The 22,421-nt window shown below is 40.3% G+C and overlaps 1 protein-coding gene across 1 annotated transcript in view; it reads left to right on the plus strand.

Moving 5' to 3' along the window:
- The window catches only part of CPED1 (cadherin-like and PC-esterase domain containing 1), a gene marked incomplete at its 3' end in the record, with an annotated part of 78,619 nt that overhangs the window by 44,755 nt on the left and 11,443 nt on the right, over positions 1–22,421 (plus strand). The window contains 5 exon segments of the mRNA XM_008944792.1: positions 2,837–2,996; positions 5,511–5,679; positions 17,852–17,994; positions 19,321–19,393; positions 21,608–21,775. Coding sequence (XP_008943040.1) covers positions 2,837–2,996; positions 5,511–5,679; positions 17,852–17,994; positions 19,321–19,393; positions 21,608–21,775 — 713 coding nt within the window.

Here is a 22,421-nt window from a genome sequence, read left to right on the forward strand (position 1 = left end):
CTACTGGTGTCTCTTTATTGTGATGATAATTGTATTCATTGATTACTAGGAGTAGATTTACCAAAGTGAGGGACTGTCACTCCCTGTTAACTCTGCCTGATGGTGTACATGCTGTGTGTCACCTCAAAGGAGCAAGCACCTTGTGACAGACTCACTTCCTATTCTTCCAGCAGCCTTGCAATGGGCTCTCTCCCAGGTGGATGCTAACACAAAACCAACAGAGCTGAGTAAGGCACCAGGATGCTCTATACCATGAGGAGTATTTTGTGAGCACTGACTCTTTTTTAGTTCTCAATGCTAGTCATCAATACCCTGAATTTGTTTCCTTTTTTTTTTTTTTTTAAATGTTAATGTACTTTGCAATGCCTTAGGGCAGCACTAAAGATCTTCTATCCAGTAGTTTGGGAATTTCAGGGCACTTTTTTTTTTCATCTGTCCCTACCCATTTATTATGATTTTATTATATCCACTTCCAGTAAATGGTCCACTGGGTGGACAAATTCATTAATAGCAAAATAATGTTTTCTGTTTCCCTAAGCCAGCTAAAACTCTCATTTAAGAGTGGTTGATATAGGTATAAACCTCATTTCATTCTTTTCAAACTCTGTCTTATGAGCTAATACCATATTGGTTACTTTTTGCCTTAGCAACACAATTAAACTCACATTTTAAAAGGGAAAGGCACTCTACTTTCTCTTGAGTAATGAGATGAACAGCCCTTCTCTGCTGCCCTGTTCTTATTTTCAGTGAAATATTTTCTTTCTTTCAAATAAGTAAACTAAGATTTTTGCATTTCCCTTTTCTCAACATTAGAGTACTTTTAATTAAAACAATAGCTGAAAAATGTGCACCTTTGACATAATTTGGCTTTCAGATGATGGACTGAGAAAAGAAGAGCTGTTGTAATTTGGCTTTCAGTTGATGGGCTGAGGAAGGAAGAGCTGTCATTCTGGTCCTTTGAATGGTTCTGTTAATGTCACATAACTACGGCCTAATGTAACAGGTATATATGTCATAGAGAGCTTGATCTGGAAGCACAGTCCTGTCTCTTTTCAGCTGTGTGCTGTAGCTATCAAAATAGGACACACTGTCTCTCTCTTGTCTGCCCCCCTAAGCAGCATTGGCAAGGAGATAGCTTGGATTGCTGTCATGGGCTTTACTGGGTTTTGTGTGACTGTGATCCCACTCACTCCCACTGTGTCCTTCACCATAGGCTACAGGGGAATCTCTGGATGCCTGTAGCATCTCTTCCCCTTCATTGTTCAATGAACTTGGTGTTTGCACAGTTATCTCACATATTCTCACTCTTCTCTTCAGCTGCAGCTGCCACTGCAGAGGGTTTTTTTCTCCCTTCTTATGTATATTCAAGAGGCACTACTACCATCACTGATGGGCTTGGCCCTGGCCAGTGGCAGGTCCATCTTGGAGCCAGCTGGCATTGGCTGCATTTGACATGGGGAAATCTTGTAGCAGCTTCTCATAAACTTCACACCATCAGCCCCCTGCCCCCTACCAAAACCTTGCCACGCAAACCAAATAAATCCTGTTATCAGACATAATCCTGCAGAGCCGAGTGGGCAGCCAGCAGCCAGTTTTGTCTCTGTACCATCAACACACAGGTAGCCACTTACAAAGTGCAAATATGTTATCTTGCATAACAGAAGACAAAGAGAAGAGCCAATGAGAGTATAACCTGAACATGAGGTGCTATATTATTAAGTGCCTAGTTTTGATTATTAAAGCCTTTAATCCTGCAAAGTGGTGCATGTAAGGCCAGGGAACAGATTAATTGTAGATCCCCGTTGAGCCTGGAAAGTTGAACTGAGCTGATCTGATGAATAGCTGATAAACACAGACAATCACAGTGCCATTTTAACAGGATCTGTATGGAAATGAAGAGTTCTGTTCCTTGAACAGCTGCTCACTGCTCATCACCAGAAATACAGCTGTAGTTTTCTGTTTCATTTCATGTACCAAGGTTGAGAGTGCATGCTTTAAAAGATAAGCTATACCCTATACAAATAAATTCATAACATTAGCACCATGCAGTATGCCATTAAAATGTTAAGTAATAAGGTTTGGGAATAATTGTGAACAGCTTGATTTTTCCCTGAATATTAGTTAAAAACTTGAAACGTGAAGTGTGTTAGAGTTAATGAAAACCACCCTACATGAAATAATGACATAATGTAAGGCTCTGTGCCTTTTTATCAGCACAGTAAAAGCAGAAAATACATACCACCCATTGACTGATCTCACATCACAATCTTTTGATTACTATTAATAGTCACATGCCTCAGTAATCTTAAGAACTCTGGTACATCAGTCCTACTCCCACTGTGTTCAGTGGCAGAACAAAGCCTCCCATAGATTTCAGTAACTACAAAATGCAGCCTTAAGTGGTGAGCCCTGAAACATATGCTTATTTACTGAGCTGTCTGATTACAGTGCTAAAGTCCCTTGGTCTTTAGTCAAATAAATTTCTTATACCCATCAATTGTAATTAGGGCTATGTGAGAAACAGCTTTGCTCTTCTGTATTTCAAAAGAAAGGATTTCTATCTGGAAAAAGGGGGAAGGGAAAGCTGTTTGTATGCTTCACTCAAGCACTCACCTATCAAGTGGGAGTTGCATCTAAGCCTCTGAGCTTGCAGCTGGAAGGGCGTGCTAGGTGGGTGTAAAGCTCTCTGCTAGATTATAGCCTCAGCATTTGTTACTTTACATTTTCAGCTGATGCTGGTAGCTCCTCTCGACATACGTTTTATCCTTAACATCAGGAGTTTGCTGCTTTTGATGCTCTGCTGACTCTCTTTCTTGTCCCTTTGACACTTTTCCAGACCTGCAGCTTCCAGTTGTCACGGCAGAGTGCTCCGGCCAGCCTGGGCTGTCAAGGGCCAGCGCCACAAGCAGCACGTCCCAGGGCAACGACAGCACTGACAAGACAACACAAACTGCTCACTTGTGGCACTGGTGGAAGCAGAGCAGGAGCCTACAGATGTAAGCAGATGACACCCCACCTCAGAAACCTTGGCTGCTTCCATGTGTAGTTAGTTGGGAGTCAGGGATGCAAAATGTAGTAACAGAGACCACAGCAGATGGACACTTGGATGTACTGCATCTCTTATATTTGCTTAATGTTTGTTTCTGTACAGGAAAGCCAAGCTTGCACATGTTTTGTGTGTGAACAGCTAAGTCTTCATGTTGAGGGTATTGAAATAGCTGAACAGATAAATACAGACCCAGAGACACTCCTGAATGTTTAGGTTGCATGGTGGCTGAGCTCTTTCCTGCTTCCATCCCTGTCTTGTCCCTGACACAGACATACCTATGTAGTCCTGTGCACAGAGACCCTCCCTTAAGTGAAGAGCCAAGAAGGACTTGAGAACTGGCTGTCCAAGTGCTGTTTCCTGTGTTACAGAATTTCACAGATTGTATGCTCTGAGGACCTACTATCCGGCACAGAGGAGAAAAAGATCTCTTTAAGATAGATATTATTAGAGTCTCTTAACAAATCACAAAATTGAGGTCTGGAAAGGCCACATATTGCCAAAGATTACACAGAAATAGGAGGAGAGCCCTGTGTCTTTTACCAGTAATCAATCTTGGAGACCATAATTCGTATAGTCATCTTCTCATTGCATTTGCTGTGAGGCAGATTGATACTCAGAGATTTTAACAGGCAGAATAATAACCACATTTGTGAATAGGCCCAAGTATAGCTCATATTCTCCAAGTAATGAGTTTTTATATAGCAGATATTTCCCCTGAGTTTGGTTGTGTTTTTGTGATTTTTTCTTCTTTACTTTGTTTTTTTCTGTCCTGTTTCTATGGCAGATTCTTTTTGTGTGGACTATGGGAACTGAGACCAATATCTTCCATGTCACTTCCCAGACAAAGTTAGCTTGCCTAATTCTTTTATATTTAGCTGATTTATTTTGGGTTATTCCTAGGTGTCATAGTCTTTCATAATATTTGGAATTACAGATTATGGCTTACATTAGGGAAAGCATGCAGTACCATGTGTTTGTGTTCATAGAATCATAGAATGTTTTAGGCTGGAAGGGACCGCTAGAGGTCATCTGGTCCAACCTTCTTACACAAGCAGGGACATCTCTACCTAGGTCAGGTCACCCAGAGCCCTATTAAGCCTGACCTTGAATGACTCCAGGGTTGAGGCCTCCAACACCTCTCTGAGCAGTCCATTCCAATGATCTATTGCACTTATATTAAAGAATTTTTTTCTAATATGGAGTCTAAATCTATCCTTTCCTAGTTTAAAACCATTACTCCTTGTCCTATCATTACAAACCCTTTTGAACAGACCTTCTCCTGAGTCCATGTAGGCCCCTTTCAGGTACTGGAAGGTCACTATAAGGTCCCTCCGGAGCCTTCTATTCTCCAGACTGAACAGCCCCAACTCCCTCAGTCTGCCCTCATAGGAGAGGTGCTCCAATCCCTTCATCATTTTGGTGGCCCTTCTCTGGAATCACTCCAACATGTCTACATCCTTCTTGTGCTGAGGGCTTCAGAACTGGACTCAGTACTCCAGGTAAGGTCTCACCAGGGCAGAGTGGAGGGGCAGGATCACCTCTCTTGATCTGCTGGCCACACTTCTTTTGATGCAACCCAGGAGGTGATTTGCCTTCTGAGCTGCGATTGCACAGTAGTGGCTCATGTCCAGTTTTTCATCCACCAGCACTCCCAAGTCCCTTTCCACAGGACTGCTCTCCAGTAAATCTTCTCCCAGCCTAGACTGATAGTGCTGGTTACCCTGGCCCAAATGCAGGACCCTGCACTTGGCCTTGTTGAACCTCATAAGGTTCATCTGGGCCCACCTCTCCAGCCTATCCAGGTCCCCCTGGATGGCCTCCTGTCCCTCTGGCATATCAACTGCACCTCCCAGTTTGGTATCATCCAAAGACTTGCTGAGGGTGCACTCAATGCTGCTGTCAATATCATTAATGAAGATATAAACACTGGTCCCAGCACAGACCCCTGAGGGACACCACTCATCACCATCCTCCATCTGGACATCAAGCCTTTACTACGTTGAAGAAAGGGCTAACAACAGAGCAGTCTTTCCATAGGGTTTGTCTTTTTCTGAATTCACAACAAATGAGTGTTAAATCCAGGTACCTTGACTATGCACTTCTGTTATTTAAGCTGCTTGAATCTCTTTGATGTTCTTACCTTCACTCTGAATGTCCTGGGTTTGCAACAATTACAATATACCCACGATGCATTTATCCATTTGTAATCTCAGAGATAACTCTCTCTTATTATGGTTACTTTCTATGTATGGAAATTTAAAAATACTGAAAGCAATAAAAAGACTTGATGTAAAGTTTTGTTCCAGCCTGCGTGGTTTCATCTATTGTGTTGCTTAACTCAGGGGAAAACAGGCTAATTTCCTTTCTCCACTAATTTCACTATTTCACTGTTTTCTCATAGTTAATCTTCCTAATTTGCAAAAGCACTTCATTAATGCTATGTGTCTGTATTACTTTCCAGGAATCAAGTACCAGCTTCACCAGAGCACAAGGACATCCTTAAAGCTCAAGACCTTTCTGTGATCATCAAAGCATATGTGCTTGTGACATCCTTAACACCGCTGAGGGCATTCATTCATTCAACCAGCATGGTCTTGCACCCACCCAAGAAGAAGCACTTTTCCGTAAAGGTAAAGGTATCATTTCCTAGTTTTTCCATCTTTCAGGCAAAGTACAGAGGCAGAAAACCAGATAATACCTTTCTTCTCTTTTATTTCCTTTCTATTTGCCATCCAGAGCTGACAGCAGATATTCTCCTAATGTACAGCTTTAATTTCTCAGAATAAGTGGGGTTTACTTCATGAAGCACAGAAGAGTTGCCCTGTGCAGTGGGGGTTATGAAGGGCCCTGGGATTCACTTGCCTCAGAGCCCATTTTTATTGGTGACACTTGACAGCAGTTGCAAGGTTGGAGTTTCCTCTAAGGCACAGCAGTGGGCTGCTGTCATGCAGTAACATTTTTTGCCCGGATATTGACAGTGTTGTAAAAAAGGAAAGTAAATATTTGAGATAGTTTGTTTAGATTTCTTTTTTAGGTGCAGTAAAACGGAATGGAGGAGGGTCAGGGCACGGCTAAATAAGGGGAAGGAAGTATACCATGGAGAGACTGGGCCTCCCACAGTCTCAGTTTTATGAAGAGGGATGTTTCACATGTACTTTAGGTGGATTAACTCTGGACTTCTCCAAGTGCCTGGAGAGACCCCTCTCTCTCCATGTTAAGTTTGCTCAGAAGTCCTATGGATTTCCAAATGTGCCTTACCATTCCTTTTTTCCTTCAGCAAGGAACTGTGCTCCTAACATGTCAGCTCCTCACGAGGGAACTACAGTTCTGTGGCTGCTCCTTTCCTTTTGAAGGAATAAGATCACAAAGTAGCAGTGATTTCTTGAGGTCACATACATCAGCTCCTCCAGTAGTCAGCTGAGGATGGCTGCACTTTGCCCCTGTAGCCCTCTTGGGGTAGGAGCAGGTCTTGGCTTTGGATTGATCTGAGTGTTATAGTGTCACTGTCAGGATTCTTGATGATGCCAGCCATTAGCTATGTTATACAATTTTAGCCCTCTCAAAGTTAAGTGCCTAGTCCAAGCTCATTATCTAATTCTGGTTATTGGAGAAGCAGACACCTCTGGAGAACAAATCATCCCACCCAATTTAGACACGAGTTTTGGAATGAGATTAGCTCCCTGCTAAAAATGTCTACTTCCTTCTGTGTGCTATGACATTCTTAAAGAACGTGCCAAATTCTAGATTGCCAAAATTAGATGACGTGAACCTACTTCTCTTTCTTTCTTCTCTCAGGAGCTATGGAAGCCCACAGAGTTATGTTATTTCACCATCTATTTACCTCTGTTTTACATTTAGGAAGGCTAATGGTCACTCACTTTCAAACCCTGGGGTTCAGGTTTGTTTTATGTTTATTAAAATAGCACAATGTCCAGCAGCATCACTATCAGAGCTGAAGCAGGGACTACTTTAAAGGTTAGCGATCATTAGAAATTGCAATACAGCTCTGTAAAATAATTCCCACTGAAGGAAATCTGCTGAACAGGGTGCCAGCCACCATTTACAGAGCACTTTGGCAACTGAAGAAGCAATAAAAATGATAGATAGAAGCAGCAGCACACCTACAGTAGTTCCAATCTGGTTACTGCTGCAATGGTATTATATCTTCCACAGCTTTAGGCAGACTTGTCAAAATGGCAAGAAATAAACAGAAAACAGGCAACACAGAGAACACATTTGTAGTGATGTATAGACTGAAATACAAATTAACAAAAGGATGAAAAGTAGGGTGTATAAGATCGTGTCTCAGCATAAACAGTGTGCTCTAAAGAATCTGAGGAGTCAGGGAGTCTCCAGGAGAAGTGAGACACTGAGAATTCATGGAATGTCCAGAAAGGACTCCTGGGAAAATCCCAAAAAGGCTTCTGTGCTTGATGCAGAGCCATCAGGCAGGATAGCATCAGTCAGAAAACTGTACTTGGGAGGAGGTTTGTATTCAACCATTCATGTCCTTTGGGATGAAATTACATCAAGTTTCTCATAAACTTCATGGAGTCAGTTGTTGTCAGTGGGATGTGCGATGCCAGCAGAGTGATCTCCTCTCCCAAAGTAGCCAGTGGAGCTACACAATTGTACCAGCTGAGGAACCTGGTCCAGAAAGCTCCTAAGCTTTGGGTTTCTGCCAACTCTGTTGCATAGGGAAAAATTTCTTGTTACATTGTGAAACTCCAACCTGTCTATAGTAAAGACAGTATCTCTAAGACCTTTTCTTCCACTGATTAACAGAATATCCGTTGGTGTCACTAGAGACTGAACGTGCCTATAGAGGAGACTTTGTTCTGATGGATTTGCTAGTGTTTGATGTGTTTTTCTCAAAGAGCAGCTGGCTAATTTTATTTTTTTTTTTTTTTATAAACAGATTAGAATAATTTTGATCTGCTGTATTACCATCGTAGATGTGCTGCTTTCAGTAAAGTTGCTCAATAATTTTGAGATCTCCTCAGTGTATATATATAGGCCTCTGGTCAGCAAATTTGCTTGTACCAGTATAATTAAACTCTTATCAGTGAGATAGTGTGATTAACTCAGTTACAACATTACTATCATAAACTCAGTAGGTTAAGTTTAAAATTTGATCTGTTATGTACAATAACCCTTTTTGGTTGCTAGAAGTAACCAGAGTGTGGCATATATAAAGGAGAGATTTTTAAAAATACTGGAGATGGGGTATCAGATGATACCAAAGATTAAGAGAAACTGTAAAGAAAAAACAGGAGTTTAATGAATTAAATAATACTGTATTCCCAGCTGCTTCTTTGTTAGTAAGCTATTATAAATATTTTTTACAGCTCATATTTACTTATCCTAATCATAGTGGCAAGGCTTCAGAATAACTCCTTGAATAAGTATTGGCCAAATGGCAGTTCAGGAAGAGTTCAAGTGTGTTTTGCTCACCAGCTGCCAGGTTTTCTCTGGATTATACATATTTTAGTATTTCAGTTCAGAAAGCAAAAGAAAATAAACACTGAGCTGACATGAGGATTTTGTGTGTAGTTCAGGGGTGGAAAAAGTGTGACTCTAGATTTGGGCCCTGGCTGGGAAGATGCAGGGAGAAGAATGGCTTTCTGCCACACAAATGTTTTGATGTGAGACTTGTATAATACCCTTACTTCCTTGAGGATATTTGGAAACCCCTTATTTAGACCATCTGTGCCTTGAAAAATTAATCATTAAATAGAAGCTTTCTATTTTGCATATGGTACCAATTAAGGGATGGATCTCTGTCAATGTATGCAATAATGTCCCTTAATCGACATCATGTTTGCTTATTGAGCAGAAGGCTGACCCCTGAATAATTTTCAGTTTTATAGAAGCTGTTGTACAAAACAGTAATTTGTGATTAATTATCTCAAAGTTTAACACACTGTGAAGTGCTTCCTTTGCCCTGCCATTCACCTTTCCCAGCCTGGTCCCAGTTCTTAGCTGAGGGATGCACTTTTGTAGACTGTAGTGGTGCTACATTCTGTGTCACTTGGGAAGGCTCTTCCGTGCTGTCGGTAGCTTCCCACAGCCCCTGCTCCAGCTCACTGTCCCTTCACTCACCCGAAATAGACAGTCAGGTGCCTCCTGGGTTTGTATTCCTTGACTGGTGTTCTTGCATAACCCTCTATACTCTCATCTGAAACTATGCTCTTAAGTGATTTTCCAGTTGTGCAGTGAAGTAAACATAATTTATTAAAGCAGTCTTCTGTGAAGCTTGCTGTGGTATAAGTCACTGAAATTATCTCTCTGTGCATTAAGCATTTGGAAACTTGAGTAAAGAGAAATATTTTTTATGCTTAACATATATGCAGATAAAACTAGACCCTCACCTACCCAGGAAATTTATCTTCTCATATGACGTGGAGGTCTGGCATAGAGCCGAAAGCTGTGACAATTAGGTTGCTGCATTGCCCTCAAGTGGCTACTTTTGATACTACTTCAAGTGAAATCCGCAGGTATTTCATGTGAGATAGAAAGGAAACATTTACGTGCAGGTAAAGATCAAAACGCTTAGAAATAGCAGAAGGGCTCAGGATTTCCCCCCTTGATTTTATTGCTCCTTGGCAGGAGAAAGGCTGAGAGACCTAGAGCTTTTTAGTCTAGATAAGAGAACACTAAGGGGGTGATCTAATTAGTGTGTATAAATATGTGAGGGCTGGGTATCAAGAAGAAAGGGGCAACCTGTTTTGACTTGTACCCTGTGATAGGACACGGGAAAATGGACACAAGCTGGAGCACAGGAAGTTCCACCTCAGCATGAGGAAGAACTTCTTTCCTGTAAGGGTTCCAGAGCACTGGAACAGGCTCCCCAGGGAGATTGTGGAGTTTCCTTCCTTGGAGACCTTTAAGATCCATCTGGATGTGTTCCTGTGTGACCTGCCCTAGACTAGATGGTCCTGCTCTGGCAGGGGGGTTGGGCTTGATGTTCTCAAGAGGTCCCTTCCAACCCCTAACATTCTGTGATTCTGTGAAAATTACCATCAACTCTTAATCAGTTACATTACAGGGCTATTTGGGAATAAAATTAAATTTGTTCATTACATTCTGTAAGAACTTAGCATATTAATTTCACTGTTCTTGCAAGTAGCCTGTGTAGAGAAGCAAATGCTGTATTTCTCCTCTTCCTGGGTGACTGAGTATAACATAAATGCCATCTCTGTTTTCTGTCCTCATAGTATCTAAAGCCCTATCATTTATTTTTTCACTGAAAAGACAGAAAGAAGGTCTGTCTGGACTGGGGAATATCAAAGTCATGCTTAGCCTGATATTCTCTTTCTGGCAGTGACCTAGCAAGAAAGCACCATGGATCTGTGTAACAAGACAAGCACAAAGTGGTACTCGTGCCCGGGCAGACTGTAGCTATTTCTGGTAACCTGCAAGGTTAGAAACACAAAACTGGAAGTGGAATATATACACTTATGGTTAATAACTTCCAGTGAACTTCTGTGCCATGCAATTCTCTACTTATTTTTTTTTAATCCATGAATGTATTTGGTTGTCCCAACATCTTGTGGCAATGAGACTCTACAGATTATTTATGTGTTGCTTCTGAAAGAATGTTTGTTTGCTCTAAAACTTCCATGTGATTACTTAACTTCATATCCCTAATTCTTGCCTTAAGAGAAAGAACTAGTAATCCTTCCTTCTTTACCTTCTGCATGTCTGTGCCAATCTGTCATGCAGTGCACAAATAAAGTGAAAATTCATCCTGGATACTTTTCTGCTCTCTTCATTATGATCATCAGTTTTGCTAGCAAGAGCTCTAGACTGATTATTTTTTATAACATGTAGATACGTCATAAGTAAATATTTACAATGTTATCCAGAGCCATAGCTCTCTGCTTTTCTCCTGGTCCACAGATTCTCTTGCTCTGGCTGCTCATTACAGGCAGCTCTGTAAGCATGACCCTGTAGAGCTCCCAACTTTCCCAGACCTATTTCCTGTTATCCTAATTCTTCTCATCTTTCTCTTTTTGCTTTCCAGCTTCCCTTAGCCAAACTGATCCACTTTTGCTTCTCACAACAATCTGGGAAATGCTATTAGTAAATCACTTTTATTTTTCAACTAAGAAGTCAGTGCTGGGTTGGGAACCCATTCCTTATTCTCAGTCAAAGAACCTAATTTAGTGGTTGCTGAAGCTAGTGAGTGTCCTCTTGTATTTGGACTTAGTCTGAAGAGCAAGGATCTTTAGAAGAAACCTTTCTGAGATGGCTTTTTCTCCTACATGTAAATAAGTTATAGAAGTGTTAAGGGATAAGGGGTCTTTTTTCATCCTGAACTATTAAATAACATCTCTTTTAAAATCTTATGTAAGGGAAAAAAGTTTACATAAGTGAGTAATTTATTCTATAAAATAGTAGAATGATACTGTGGTTTCCTCTTTCACCAAGTGTCATGTTAGAGCTGCAGAGAAATGGCACATTGTAGCAATAAATCAGAGGTGGAACAAACAGACCTACCTACCTAAAGCTAACAGTATAAACTTATGATGAATTACTGTGGTTTTCTCTGCGATGTATTCTGGAACCATTATTTTGATTATGGGTTCATTTTTCTCCCATTACATGTCTTACAACTTTTTCTGTACACTGTGATCAGCAGAGAGGACTGCCTGTGCTAGCAGGCAATATAGGAAGTAGCTTCATTGCAGAGCACATTTTTTTTTCCTGGCCTTCTATGTGATGTCAGTCTATATTCTTGAAGACATCTTAGATATTTAGATGCCTCCATACATATAGTCAAAGAGATTCTTGTTTGTGTGTAAAAGAATGTTTTTGTATCTATGAATGACTACTTAACACCCAAAAGAATTTGGACTTGGTGAAGAAATTTCACCAAGTGTAGATCCAGTAAGAAGAATGAATGTACAAATACGAATTGAGAATACAGAGACTATACTGGAAGTTATCAGAGATTGATTGAATTGATTCAAGTGAAAACATCCTCAGCTATTTTCAGGGAGAGGCAATTACTGTAAGTCTTTTGAGACCCTGCAGATCCGATTGATCAGAAAAAATGCAACAGTTCCTATGCAAGCAGGACAATCTGGAGAGGACATCCCTTGTCACTTCAAAGAGGGCGATTTCTTGAAACCAAAGGTTGTGCTTTGGTTCCTCAGATGTAAACCTTGCTTTCAGATATGATCCTGGTAACTTTGTTTGCATCTATTTTTGAAGGCTACAACTAGGAACCAGCAAGGTTCTTTCAAAGTCTATTCACACAAATCCTGTAAAGTATGATACACCAAATCTCACAATGTAAGCCTCAAAATTACACTGAATTACCCAGTAGCCCAAATGGCCTCCTATCTTCTGTCTCTTTGTCTCCTGGGTAGGTTCATAGCTCAGCTCCATCTCCAGAGATGAGATACTGTTGCAAGAAAAAGATTGACAAGTTGACATTGTTTAACCAAACCAGGATAGACGTGGCTTATTGATGATATGTAATTATTTGGCAACCAGTAATAATAATAAACTCACTATCAATTTCAGTAACAGAACAGGTAAACCATCATACCAAATGCTTCAAAAATTATAGTAAACATTGCACATTTTTAAACATCCTTCCATATACCCTCTGAAGCCTGTAGTGACACTCGGTCATGTTTACCCAGACGCTGTCTGTAATGGTTTGAAAACAAACCAGCGAGAGACTCCAAGTCAGAAATACAATTTAATAAGAAAAAAAAAAATAAAAGCAATAATACAAAGGAAAACCACAGACAGAGTCAGAATACAACCTGATACTCTGTAGTTAGGGTGGTGGTAGCAGTCCAGATGAAACAGTGGTCTCGTAGAAAAGATCTGGTAGCTCTTGTCCTCTGGAAATCCAGTGGGTAAGGCCCCCTGTGCTGCACTGAACCCCAGTTTATATCCAGGTGGGAGCACTTGGCTCCTCCCCCTGGGTGGAGCATCTCACAATGGGTTGATATCAGTCTATGAGTCATGCAGTGGGTCCTTGATGGTCCATTAAACAGAAATAGCTCCTGGGGGGAGCTCTGTATGAGTCATGGGGCGAGGCATGGATGGGCCCATTAACAGGGAGGAGGACTCCTGCTGGGTGGGAAAGGTGTTAACATCTCCCCTGACCTTGAACCTCTTTCCTTATCTGTTATAGCCTGGGGTGTGAGGTCTGTCCTGGGCAGCTGCTACCCATGATTTTCTTAACAGCCCATGAGCACTGACATAGAGAGTATAGAATACACAGTTTTGGTTCTACCCACATAAGGATAAACTGGTCCCAGCCCCTGTAAACATGACACTGGAAAACCATTCTACAAGAAAAGGTGGGTGAGCTGTTAGATCAAAGTAAGAAATCATTTTCTTGCATGCACCTCTGCTTGGAGAAGTGGGGACTCCAGCCCTGCATGTGCACGTTTCATGGGTACACATGTAGGTGGGCCTGTACCAATCCTCACGCCCCGGTATTCCCTGCAGCGTAGGCACCACACTCGGTCACGTTTACCCAGACCCTGTCTCACAGGCAACACGGGTTACAACAGAGCCCCGCCATCCTGGGCTGCAGTTCCCCTTCTTGCATGCACCTCTGCTTGGAGAAGTGGGGACTCCAGCCCTGCATGTGCACGTTTCATGGGTACACATGTAGGTGGGCCTGTACCAATCCTCACGCCCCGGTATTCCCTGCAGCGTAGGCACAGAAGCTGTGGTGCCAGCGGGCTGACTTCTGGCAGTGCCTGACCAGGTTTTGACTGTTGCTTTTCCACCCCAAAGTCTCTCCCTCTGCTGCAAATTTTCATGCTGCTTTTATATTATTTTTTATTTTTACCCCAAGCTGACTCCTTCCTTGTTTCAAAAGTCACTTTGTAATTTCCTGGTTACAGTTGAACTTCACCAGTGGTCGCCTTCCTCTTTGTTATGATAAGTTTGGGACAAACATCTTCTCAGGCAGTTCTGTATGTGGCAGGCAAACAGGTTTTGTTGTCTGTGGGTGGTCTGTGTGAGTGCTCCCGCGGTACATCTCCTACTTGCCTTCTGTGTCTCCTTTAGATTCCCTGTACAGTCACTGGAGCAACAAAGCAGTTTTAGATTGTAATTACTGTCACGGTTTGAGGCGTCTACCTCAGGATGGCATAAGTCATGCTCCTTAAACATCTGTGTTCTGCAGTGAGGTATAAAAGGAACCTAGACATTTAGCTTGTACATAGACATGAACCACATAGCCTTTTAGAGTGGGATTCCTCTGCAGGTTTTGACAACTGTGTGAGTTGTCTTCGTGTGAGCTGAATGCCTGTTACAATCAATAGAAAGCTAATGAATGTAGTCAGTGAAGGCAGGTGTCTTAAGTTTGCATTTATTGCAATTCCTAAGGTTAGTTAGGGAAAATATTTCTTGTTTGTCTCACCAGAAGGCAAGACTGTGCTGGGGCTGAGCTAGAAAGCAATCTCAGAAATATTGCTACATTTCATTTTTATACTTTTTCTCAGGGCACTCCTCATCTGACCATTCAGCTAGTTGTCCCAGGCTACCCCAGCATCTATCCTAAGAAACTAATTTGAGTCCTTGAGTCCCCATGACTTTCTGCATGAAGTTTGCAAATCAGAAATATTTGACAATGAAATAGCATTTTTTTCAGTGTGTCAGGCCCTTAACTGATGGTCCAATGTATTTTTGAGGAGCCAAAGAGATCTGTGTCACTAAAATCATAAACGTTATTTTAATGACTGCAGATTTTAAAGAGTGGATGTCAATGTGGGTAGAGAAAAAGCAGTATAAAATTAATATTGAGTTAGGCACTTTGCCCCCCCCTGCCCCTGGTGGCTTATCCTAAAGCAGTAGTTATCAGTGAGTGAAAGATCAATGAGTTAATTAATCTTAAGGATATTTCTAGTTTATTGCACCTTTACAGAAAATATGTGCCTGATCCGTGTAATTTGACTGCATTTACACACTTCTGTAAGGCATTACATTAACATGGGGAACATGCCTCCAACTACATGCATCTGGCATGTGGGTGAATGTCTTCAAGTTCCTCAGAAGTCCTGCAACTCTGTATACAATGGTGTCACTGTGCAACACGTATCTGCTGTCTGCTTTGTTTTACAGCCTACTAAAATGCAATCCCTGTTCCGCTGCTTAAAAGTTTGCCAGCTAGAAGTCAGCTTTCTCCCAGACTAAATTCTTGTAATTGCCACCTGTTTTTTTCCATCCTGTCCTCTTTTAACTATTCATTGATTCTTTCAATCATGTTCAGTCATTGATGAGATTGAATCTTGTGGCACAGGTAGTCTGTTACCTCTGAAGGTGAGAGGAATAACATCAGTGGTTGATCATCTGAAGAAATTTTCAACCCTGTGACTTTAATATTTTGCAGTTGAACATTAATATTTATATATATTTGTTGGGAACAGTCAGAAGAACCTGACATTGCTGCAGGTTTTCATGCTTTATCACATCTAATCCATACAGTATACATTTTCTCTATCAGTTGTTCAGAATACTGTAGAATCCATAGGAGTCAAACCTAATCTGAACTTGTTTAAATAGGATTTTTTTCATTAATTGGAATTTAACCTGAAATATTGGTCTCTTGTCTCCGTCGGTCCTGAACCCACCTGACTAAATATTTATTATCAGTCATTGACTTAGAATAAACATTGTCCTAAAACCTGATATCCCTAATGAGAACCTGTTGAGCAATGTTTCTTTTCTAGTCTGGCTAAGCACGGCTGTGTCTAAAAGGCAGTTCCTTGGAGAAGCTGGTTTTATTTATTTTAATGCCTGTTGTGTTGGAAGCAGTTGGCTGTTACAGCCAACAGCATGCTCTCAGTACAGATGGGGAAAATCAGCCTGTCTTTCATCAAGTCTTACCAGAAACATGTATTGTGTATCCTTTGTGTTGAAGTGCTTAGGAATTGATTTTTGGTGAGGAGCAAGGAGCAAATGAGCTATTTGGGCTTTTCCTGTCCTTCTTGCTCTTCCTTCCAAAAATCCTCATCTTTCCTTATAAAATTCTGCAGCTCCTCTTGTTCCCTGTGAAGCAAAGTAACACAGCTTCCCCCTTTAGTTCCTCAATACCCACTGCCATTGATTTTAGGAAATCAGAGAAAAGGGGCAAGCCAATGTAGCCGGAATGTGAGTGATGTACAGGATCTAACAATCCACCATGTAGTTCCACCTTGGTGAGATGAGTCTTCATTTTAATTTTTTATTGCACATGAACAGCTTAATTAACTAGTTTTGACCTGAACAAGGAACTGAAATGGGACAATTTCACTCCAAGATGAATCTAAACCAGAACTGACTTGAAAAATGTGCAGCTTCTTGTTCTTAATATTTGTACAAATCTTTGGGAAAAAGGCATTTCTTAGTGGTGCCCAGTGACAGGACAAGAGGCCATGGGCACAAACTGAAACACAGCAGGTTCCTTCTGAACATCAGGAAACACTTTTTTACATTGAGGGTGACTGGCACAAGTTGCCAAGAGAGATATTCAAAAGCTGTCTGGACATAGTCCTGGGCAACCAGCTGTAGATGATTCTACTTGATGAGGGGGGGTTAGTCAAGATGACCTCCAAACATCTCTTCCAACCTCATCCATTCTATGATTCTGTGATTCTGTCTCATGCTTGAGAGCCAAAATATCACATTAAACCTCGTTGCAGATTTCTGCACAAGGGCAGGCTTGGTTAACCCATCTGCTGTGGATATTTTTCATGACTGTAGTAGTCAAAGGCAGACAGAGAGGTGTCAAACACATCAGTCCCCAGTGGGGTTGTCTACAGAAGCCTGCATGCTTCCATCATGTTACCCCAACAGGACATGTATAAGTGGGTAACAATAGAAAATATATAATGACATTTCTAAATAAGTTTAGTAGACAAATTCCTGGAAATAATCAGAATTTTTTCTTCTTTGAATATCAATACAAAACATGTTCTGTGAGTACTTTTTTGGCCTTATTTCTGAAGATAGTACTTTTTTGCTACATAAAAGTATCTGTTTGGTAATATAATACTACTAAAGGATCACAGACTTCTAGAAAGTTTTGGGCTGGAAAGGAACCTTTAAAGGTCATCAAGTCAAACCATCCTGTGGTGAGCAAGGACCTCTTGCTCAGAGCCCTGTCCAACCTGACCTTGAATGTTTCCAGGGATTACAGTTGTTTCCCTGAATCTCTACCTAAAGTGATGATACAAGTTCACATGAATCATGAAAGCTGGTGAGGACAGTGTTGTGTAGGCCAGTGAACATGCCACTGAGAGGATTCATGAATCTGAAAACTTCAGGAGGTGCAAGAGTTCAGTCAAAACACAGGCTGTGGTGGCTGATCATTTTTTCAGCATCTTCCTTCTATATTCTATTTAAAGCTTATTAACCTAGGGCAAGGGTTTGTAGTCAAGGTCAAGTGGGATAGCCCTTGGCACAGTAAGTTAACAAGAGAAAGGGCTTTTACTTTGAGTGTGCTATTACTTACTGCTGAAGAAATAAGTGTTTGTGGTTTCCATTGCCTAGAACCAGTTGATAGCAAAAGGTTTTATCAAAGTAAGCTTAGGCTGTGAGCAGTATTTTTAAAAATTATTATTGCAGAGGTTTTTTTTCTAATATACTTGTAAACAAAAACAATTTTCTACTGGTATGTTGCTGTGGAGCTTTACATGCCACTTTACTATGCACTATGCAAACGAATAAGATCTAAAGCTGACATTTTAAGACAATTTTATTTCTACTGACCTTTTAATTTATGATCTTAAACACTGTTTTACTGTAAATGTTAAAAAATATACTCAATCTCTTTCACAGCTGCGAAAGTTTTTTGAGATATTCTTCAAAAGCAGTTCTCCCCAACAAGCCTTCAACAACATGAAGGAAGCTATAAGCAAGCTTTTACTCATAACTGAGGTCTTCAGTGAAGCATCTGCCTCAGGACCAAATTCTTTCAACCAGTAAGTGACTGTTAGTGCTCATTACTATGCTGTTGTCAAGATAGCTCAGAACAGAATAAAAATTGTAGATGATACATGACTCCTAAAATAAAATAAAATAAAAATTTGCACTCTATTTCATACTTACTTATAAGGTGACATTGTGCTACTACTAGGGAGTATAGCTTTTCAATATCCACAATGTTTCTAGTTTTTTAACAGGTTATGATGAATACTTAGGACCAGATGCTGTGTCCTGATGAAGTGTTTCAAGTGACACAAGTGAACAGAAATCACTCAACGACTGGGCTAGTTCTAACATATATAAAGCTGTATTTCTCTTCAGTGAGCCTTCTGTCATATGTCAAATACTGAATGTTAGGGTAGCTGAGATGGTTCAGAGCTGGCTGCAGCAGGCAATCTGAATGAGAGACACCATAGAATATGTTATGAAATGTACCTTATGAAGTATACCTACACAGCAACAGTCACATTTCTGTAGGTGTTAAATCATTATAATCACTTCTATTAGAGTGTTACGGTTCTTAGACATAAATCAACCTTTATTATGTAACATTTTTATTAATTAAAATTACTATTTGTTCCATATATGTTATGTCACATCCCTGACATTTTTATGATAAAGACTAAGTAAGTTACTACTTATTACATTTATGTGTTTTATAAAGCTATTTGAGAACCCAGGTGTTTTAGTAAGAGTAATATAAAGCTCATTATTTGACTTGTGCAAATTTGGAATAAAGCTTGCATTGTGAGTGGAGAGGGAAGTAAGGAAGGGAGGAGTGCAACAGGGATGGAGCTATTATGACAGCGGTCCAAATTCTAACATTTTTTTTACCAATGGGGTGGTTGTCTCTTGTTCATGTAATCAAATACTTGCTTAGAGCTCCTGGCCCATGCCTTCAAACATCCCCATGGCTGCAACACAACTCTTTGGATTCAATGAAACCTCCAAATTTCTTCAAAGCTTTTGCAGAACCTCATTTTCACCAAAAGACTTTTCCTCCTCCAGCGTAGTTCATATCCTTCATTGGTTTAAAAGTTTATGATACAAATATACTTTAATATAGCACTGTTCTCATCATCTCACAATCTGACTCCATCTATGTTTAATGCTGCTGGCTATTAGAAATTTTATTTAGTCTGTATTGCATGCTGGACCTGTCTATGTATGCCATTGTAGGATATATAGGGACATGGTTTAGTGGTGGACTTAGCCATGTTAGGTTTACAGTTGGACTCAATGCTCTTAAAGGTCTTTTCCAACTGTATTTCACAACAGTACCTAACCTCACTGAATCTGATTCCTGTTATATTGTATTTCAGATGCAGCCAATGTTTTCAAATGCTAACCTTTGACGTTGGATTTGGCACCTCCATACACCCAGTAGTTCTTAAGGTGAGAAAGTTAGAGATTTTGACCCCAAAATCTTACACTAAAAAGAACTCAGCAGAGAACTCTCTTTGATAGGTACCCTCAAACCTCTGAGAAATGTACAAATACATTAATATTAGTTTTGCCTAGAAGTGAAGAGTTGTTGTGGGAGAAACCCCTTTTTAAGAGACAGAGTTCCTCTGTTGAAGTTCACCACACCACTGAAGGGTGCAAGCCTTTCAGTTTTAGTATTAAAGGACTCCTGAGCACTATCACTCCAACTGAGTATCACTGAAAAAGTCCATAGGAAGCATGGCATGAAAATAGAGTCAGGTATTAACTGTGCCAGAACAAAGATGAAGGGAGTAAGTTAAAATGCTACAATTAGCTTTAAATACAAATTAAAGTTCTCCATGAATCGTATTGTACTTCTTCAGTTCAGGAGCTGCTTTGACTTCCACTGTGCTGCCTTCTTCATGGATGGTCCTCAAGGCCCTCAAAACCAGAGGAATGTGACCTGTGGCATAAACTGCCTGTGCCAGTTTTGTACCACTCCTGCCTGAGAACAGTCTGGCCAGAAACAAAAAATTGTACTGCTTTCCAGCTGCTTCTCACTAGCCCTGTATATACATATGAATATGTGTATATCTAGGTATACAAAAATCTTTGTCCGTATTTATGATATACATAAATATATACTTACACAAGAGGAAAATAAAGTTAGTAAATATATCCTGGGAAATTGCAGAACACTTCTCATTCATTCTCAGTTAAAATCTGTTCAATTTTCTAGTAAAAACAGTGCAGTCAATCTCTTGATCCTTCACAAAAAAAAAAAAAAAGCAATCCTTTTACACACAAAGTAAAAACGGACGTACAAAGGTTTGCACAATTTTAAAAATTCATGAAGACAATATCCTTAATTAGTCAGACAAGACTTGTTTAGCCAGTATAAGAACTGTGACAGTATAACAATTTAATAATTGTATACCATGCTGTAAAAAATATAAAGCATCATGTTTAGCTGCCTGTATAGTAGTCTCAACCATCAGCCATAGCCCAATTCTGCACAGTAAATCAGTAGGGTTTAATAATTTCTTATGAAAATGCAGCTTAAAGAATAACGGTTGATAATTTCTGGGATTATTTGACTTTGAATAATATCCCTTGGAAACAACAGTATGCACACACCCCATGAAGCCTGAAGTTATGTTTATGCTAAAATAGTTATTTATTTTTTTTTTATAAACATGAGTTTATTCACTACGTTTATATATTGCAAGACTTATATTTTCATCTGTAGTAACTCCTAAATACCTGAGTTTTGTCAGAGTTACGTTAACATCTAAACTTTTAATTTTTTTTAATCAAATTTCAAACACGAAAAAAAGCTCTCCCATGAGGATGCAATTTTGCCCTGTATCCACTGGAGGTCGCCAAATGTTGTGGTGTGTATTTCTGCCGGGCAGTGTGGCGGCAGCGTGTCGTTGTGAGGCTTGCGACGGGGGGTCTGCGGACCACACCAAGCCCTGGGGGGCGGTCGATCGGCTGGAGGGAAGGGGTGCCAGCCGGAGGGGTTGGGAGGTGGGCTTGTGCAAACCTCCTGGAGTTCAAATGGCCAAGTGCAAGGTCCTGCAGGTGGTCAAGGGAGTTGTTTCTCCCCCTCTACTCTACACTCAGGAGACTCCACCTGGAACACTGTGTCCAGCCCTGGGGGCCCCAACATAAGAATGACATGGACCTGCTCAAGAGAAACTGGAGGGGAGCCATGAAGACAATCAGTGGGCTGGAGCACCTCTCCTATGAGGACAGGCTGAGACAGTTTAGATTGTTCAGCCTGGAGAAGAAAAGGCTCTGGGGGGAACTTATTGTGGCCTTCCAATACCTAAAGGGGGCCTACATGAAAGACAAGGAGGGACTCTATCAGGGAGTGTAGTGACACGATGAGAGATAAAGGTTTTAAGTTGAAAGAAGGTAGATTTAGGTCTTATATTAGGAAGAAATTCTTTCCTGTGAGGGTGGTGAGGCACTGGAACAGGTTGCCCAGAGAGGCTGTGGATGCCCCCTCCCTGGATGTGTTCAAGGCCAGGTTGGATGGAGCTTTGAGCAACCTGATCTAGTGGAAGGTGTCCCTGCCTTTCATTTTTTTAATGAAAATTGTTCCACTTTGGTATATGTGGTTATGAGAAGACTTGGCTTGATATTCAAACTATAAATTTTTATATTGTTTTCCAAAAGGTTCATGAAAATTTTGACTTTCAAGATGAGGATGAATCAAATATTCAGGACCAAACTTTCAAAGAATTTCTTTTTGAAGATACTTTTAAATTTCTTTTGTCTAATGAATCTTCAACATCCAGTTTCATAGAAACATTACAAAAAATATATGGATCAACTGTGAGCAAGGTAATTTATTCCACCTTTTTCTTCTTACTGTTTGAAAATATTTAATTCTAAATTATATGCCTTTCTGCAATTGTTGGTGCCAACTTATAGAATGAAGGATTTATTTATTCAAAACTAAGTGTTACTTAATTCTAGGGATTATTCCTAGAATTAGCTGTAATAATATTGAACCATTAGTTTTTTAAAAAATAAATTTCCACTCTCAAATGGTGTAATTCCTAAAAGTACAGTACTTTAAAGATATATTTAAAACTTTTACAAAGTGATTTCCTCATGATTTTTTTTTAAATGATCTTTTTAATGTTGTGTTCTTATAAACCTAGAATTGAGTAACTCACATAAGAATATTCATGAGCACCAGAAGTAAATTTTGTTTCCTGCAACTTTGTGTCTTAATCTGAATTATAATTTTTTTGCATGTATAAAGTTTGCATTACTAGTGAAAACTATTTCTGACAGTCTGGGATCTCTATTAGTAAAATCTCCATTGGTCTGGACACCTTCAAGGGTGCATTTCTGAGAAGCCTCCTGCTTGCATGACTTACAAGGACTAAATTAACCATGCAACTTCAGCTTCTCAGACAGGTGTGACTAAAACAGGGTCATGGGTTCTAAATTTATGACAGGATAAAGCAGGAAGCCACAG

The sequence above is a fragment of the Merops nubicus genome, unplaced genomic scaffold (genome assembly GCF_000691845.1).
Source record: "Merops nubicus isolate BGI_N331 unplaced genomic scaffold, ASM69184v1 scaffold11317, whole genome shotgun sequence".
In the NCBI taxonomy this organism is placed as follows: Eukaryota; Metazoa; Chordata; class Aves; order Coraciiformes; family Meropidae; genus Merops; species Merops nubicus.